This window comes from Homalodisca vitripennis, unplaced genomic scaffold, assembly GCF_021130785.1.
Source record: "Homalodisca vitripennis isolate AUS2020 unplaced genomic scaffold, UT_GWSS_2.1 ScUCBcl_11993;HRSCAF=21483, whole genome shotgun sequence".
Taxonomy (NCBI): domain Eukaryota; kingdom Metazoa; phylum Arthropoda; class Insecta; order Hemiptera; family Cicadellidae; genus Homalodisca; species Homalodisca vitripennis.
The window spans coordinates 2,810-7,528 of record NW_025788102.1 but is presented as its reverse complement, the minus strand read 5'-3'; the positions used below and the strand labels follow the sequence as shown (position 1 = coordinate 7,528).

The 4,719-nt window shown below is 31.1% G+C and overlaps 1 protein-coding gene across 1 annotated transcript; it reads left to right on the top strand.

The window, feature by feature from the left end:
- Positions 1–805: 805 nt before the first annotated feature.
- LOC124374975 (protein fem-1 homolog B-like) lies at positions 806–3,503 on the top strand (the record flags this gene model as incomplete). The annotated part of the gene is made up of 2 exons (XM_046833110.1): positions 806–987; positions 3,409–3,503. Coding segments are annotated over 2 exons (226 nt in total), but the record flags the coding sequence as incomplete, so codon positions are not given.
- Positions 3,504–4,719: the final 1,216 nt, after the last annotated feature.

The following is a 4,719-nucleotide window of genomic DNA, read 5'->3' as shown; positions in this document are numbered from 1 at the left end:
CCTTTGCGTATATTCCAGAATTAATTTTCTTTGATACATTAAAAAAAAAATTATTATCAACTTGTAATCCCAAAGATTTTGTTTGGAAATTTTGGCTGACGATTCTGTTCAATAAAAATGTTTGGTTTGATTTCTATTCTGTTTAGTTTCAAAACTAATAAAATTAGTGTTGCATACATTTCAAAATATATTATTACTTAAGAAATATTCTTGAAAGTTTGAGAATTGAATTTGGGTACTTTCAATGATATCACAAAGCTGTTGCACAAACTTTGGATAGTTTAGTCCATTCTAAAATTTCCTTGAAGACTTCAGTTTTTGTTGCTATAAAACTGCAGCCCCTGTTCTGCTATGTAAGTGTGTAATGTTTTTTTGTGAAAATTTCCAATGGTATACAATCTCTTACAACACCACAATGGAGAACATATAAATCTTTGATAATTCTTTGTTTTGAAATCTTCAATGAGTGCCTTGTTTTTATAAACATTTGGTTCGGTTGAACATTTTCGTTTTGTAATCAGAATACCCACTGCTACTCCCTCCTTAGTTTTTTGATGTGGTATTAATTCATTAAAGCAATCTGAAAATGTAGGTTTACCAACTTTTTTTACTAAATACAGTGGCAAAGCCTTAGGATGGCAATGTGTACTGAAATTGTTCAACGTATAAAGTTGTTTACAATAAAAAATTTAAGTACATAATCTGTTATTATTGGTTGTGTCCCCTTTTTTGTAACATTTAATGGTGACAAGTGACCACACAATCTCTACATAATTTTTAATAAGTGAACCTTGTGAATCTATAGGAGTAGCAGAGATAATCTGCGGACACAGACTCAGTTGAGCCTCAAGTGTTTGGCAGCTAAAGCAGTGCAGAAGTACAACATCCAGTACATAGGTCAGGTGCCTCACTCGCTGGAGAGTTTCATTGACCTGCATGGGCCTGGGGAGGTTCCCCCGGTGACGAGGCATGAGCTAGCTAGATACGGTTAGTCAGTGCACTGATTATTACACTAATATATTTTTAAGATTGTACACACATTTTATTTAACCTTTTCATTCAAATTATCTTGGACCTGTTTTCCTCACTCATGTCTATTTAATTTTTGAAATAAAAGTATATATTTCACTTATTTACCCCGTAAAAGTATTTCTTTCATTTCTGTATGATTTATGATTTTTTTGTTTGTAAAATATATATAACTACTAAATTAAAGATTCATTTTAAATAAAACAAAAACATCCTTATTTTAAGCATATTTTATTAATAAAATAATCACTTTTTACTGTATTTCAAACCTGAAATAATTATGTTAATGAAACCTTTTGTAAGAACAATCATAATTCTAATATTTCTTTGGATTATGGAACTAACTAACTAAAGAAAATTAACTACTGATATGTTTTATATTATTAACAGCTTTAAGTTATTTTTTTAGAATTTCAAACAATACATAGTTATAAAACATAAATTCATAAGAAAAGTTGCATTAGTACTTTTGCTATTTTGTGATATATTACCAATGTTTTCGTCTATTCTTTCCAAATTCTTAATGTAACAAGCTCAAAATAGCAATAAATAAACATAGTTTATAATTTGATATAAAAACAACTGTATAATAAAGTAAGCCAAATGTCAGTATGAGTGTGCAGCGGTTTGGACTGATGTGTTTACCAAGCAACCAGATAAACAAATATTTCAGTATCTCTACTTAGCAATGCAGTATTTAACTCTCAAAGCGTTAAAATCACACTGTACAATGTACTTGAACTACTTTAAAGTGCTAGTGTTGCACTGTGATATCTTTTGTTTTGTTCTGAGACAAAGGAACGTTTTTTTTTTAATTGTTGAGTTCTTTTTAACGTAAAATGTAGGGAAGATTCCTCTATGCACTGATGGAAGTGAAAGTACTAATTCCGAAGATTATTAAAAATACAAGTCAGCTGAATCAGTCGGAGTGACATATGTCAGTTAACTGTCCAATTGGTTTTTTGTTCAAAAAGCTTTGGTGGAACATTTATCTTATTCAGAAAAAATGTTGAAATAATTTTTATATGTTGCAATTTTTAGTATTACAGTATAAAATACTATACCTCATTAATTGAAAAATTAAAACAAATTTTCTATTCTGATAGGCAACAAGACCATTTTTCTAAATAGAAAATCAAACGTATTGTGTTTTTGTATTTACCTTATAGAGCACGTTTTTCTGAAAATAATTATTTATAATGCATGATATTTATTTGAACGTAATTTTTAAAAAACCATACATTTGAAAATGGGCTAGTACTTTAAAGTCATATGGATAGCATCTCAAATGGACAAATTCAAGGAACAAGTTTTGCACAAAAACATTTCAAAGATCAACACTTGTGGCAATTGAAAGATACTATACCTGTATATATTACCTGACTAAAAGGATGAGAAAGGACTGGCCTAACTTGTAACTGCCTTTTTAACATAATGCTGCTATACTGAAATGATAAAAAAGGTTTAAAGATATAACTACATGTTTCAATATGTATTTTTGAAACTTCCAATTGTTTAAAAATTTGAATGATCTAAAGTATTTTACATCGATTTTAAAGGTAAATGGATTTTTTTCAGACATTTGCCATTGTTCAGTGATAAATAAATCACATTGTTTCGACATCTGCAGTATTATCTCATCCTCAGGTGATACTAACCTAACAAACAACTACATCTATAATATAGGTTAAAATAAACAAATCATACCTGAGTGTCAGCAATCACAACAAACATGTTTTGTGTCAACTCCATGCACATTATTGTACTGAAGAAGTCTGCACTCAATGGCTAACCAATAATAACAGACAACACTGCCTGTTAAAGCAAAACATTTTTCAACAAACAATATTAGCATTTCCACAAAAAAATTATACAAAATCACCTTCATACATCAATCATTCTATTTACTCTTCAAGTTGTTTAAAGTGGATCAGCTTATTTACTCTGGTAACAGTAAAACCACATCAGCACCAATATCACAGTTTCGCCAAGGTTTTATTTTGTTTCTAAAAATAGCACATGCAAGGTCGTTTAAAGGGAAAACAGCTCTCATTCCTTCTTCATCCCTCTTCCCCCCTCGCCCTACTGGGCCCTTTTCCACCCTCGCTCCACTGGGCTTGCCCACGTGACAGTCCTTGCTCATCAGATCAGATATCAGAGGTGGTGGATATCACAGGGCGGATATGATAGGCTTTACTATAACTGTATTTTGTAACTGTTTGTATCAGAAATTAAAGATCTGGTACTATAAGAGAGTGTTTAGATTGAATGAAATCATAGTATTTTTAATTTAGGAGAAGCATGTGATGCTTGACTGAATTGTAATTCTACAAAATAATTCCTATTATCCAATAGTGAATTGTATTTTTACATTTTCAGAGAGAGAAAGCAGCAGATGTGACCTGCATTGGACTGAATTGTAAATATCTACCAAGACATCACTTCTCCCTACTTAGTTCCCACACACTCTAGTGTAAATGTATTTTTTACATTTTCAGAGAGAGAAAGCAGCAGATGTGACCTGCATTGGACTGAATTGTAAATATCTACCAAGACATCACTTCTCCCTACTTAGTTCCCACACACTCTAGTGTAAATTGTATTTTTTACATTTTCAGAGAGAGAAAGCAGCAGATGTGACCTGCATTGGACTGAATTGTAAATATCTACAAGACATCACTTCTCCCTACTTAGTTCCCACACACTCTAGTGTAAATTGTATTTTTTACATTTTCAGAGAGAGAAAGCAGCAGATGTGACTGCATTGGACTGAATTGTAAATATCTACCAAGACATCATCTCCTACTTAGTTCCCACCCTATGTAAATTGTATTTTACTTTCAGAGAGGAAAGCACGATGTGCTGCATTGACGAATTGAATACTACAAGACATCATTCTCCCTACTTATCACACACTTAGTGTAAATTGTACAAAAGTTTATCTTTGAACTGCTATCTAATAGCAGCTGAGTTTAGAAGAGTTACAAAAATAAATGTTTCTGGACAAGCTCAATGGTGCATTTATTAGTACGGTGATAGCAACATAAGGTTAGGTGCTGTTATCGGGTGATATCAGGCAGTTGTGTTAAGCCTTATTAAAATAGAAGGATAGTTTGTGTTGTTCCTTTCAAGTTAGAAAAGTGTCACTGAAGACTATATAATAAATTCACAATATTAACATTAATGAATTTTAAAATTGGTTTGTAAATTTAATTACAATGCAAATTTTATTGAATGTAGCAAACACTCAATTAATAATACAATCCCTTCTATAAACTCAACATCTTATCCTAAGTTACTTACTACTGGATATGTAATGCTCTGAGATTAAAGCGTTGATTAGCTCTGGGGACTCTGTTCTAATAAGTATTCTAAATGTAAGACTAATGAAGGTTTTAATTTATGGAGTGCAGAGGATTTTAAAATACTCATATTATCATTTATAAGCTCCACTAAAGGCTGGATTGAATTTACCTTTTGTTCACAATTTTCTTTTGAATTTCATTTTCAACATACTTTTAGGTGGAGCTAGTTAGAGAGAGGTTATGTTTAGATTTTTAGCCTATTGGGAATACATACAATTAATGTACTGTGTAAGATCTTCTCAAAATTTCCAATTTTTGAACTTTATTCTTTTAATTTTACTCCATCTTTGTTGTAGTAGAAGACCATTATTTAGGAAGTTTATCA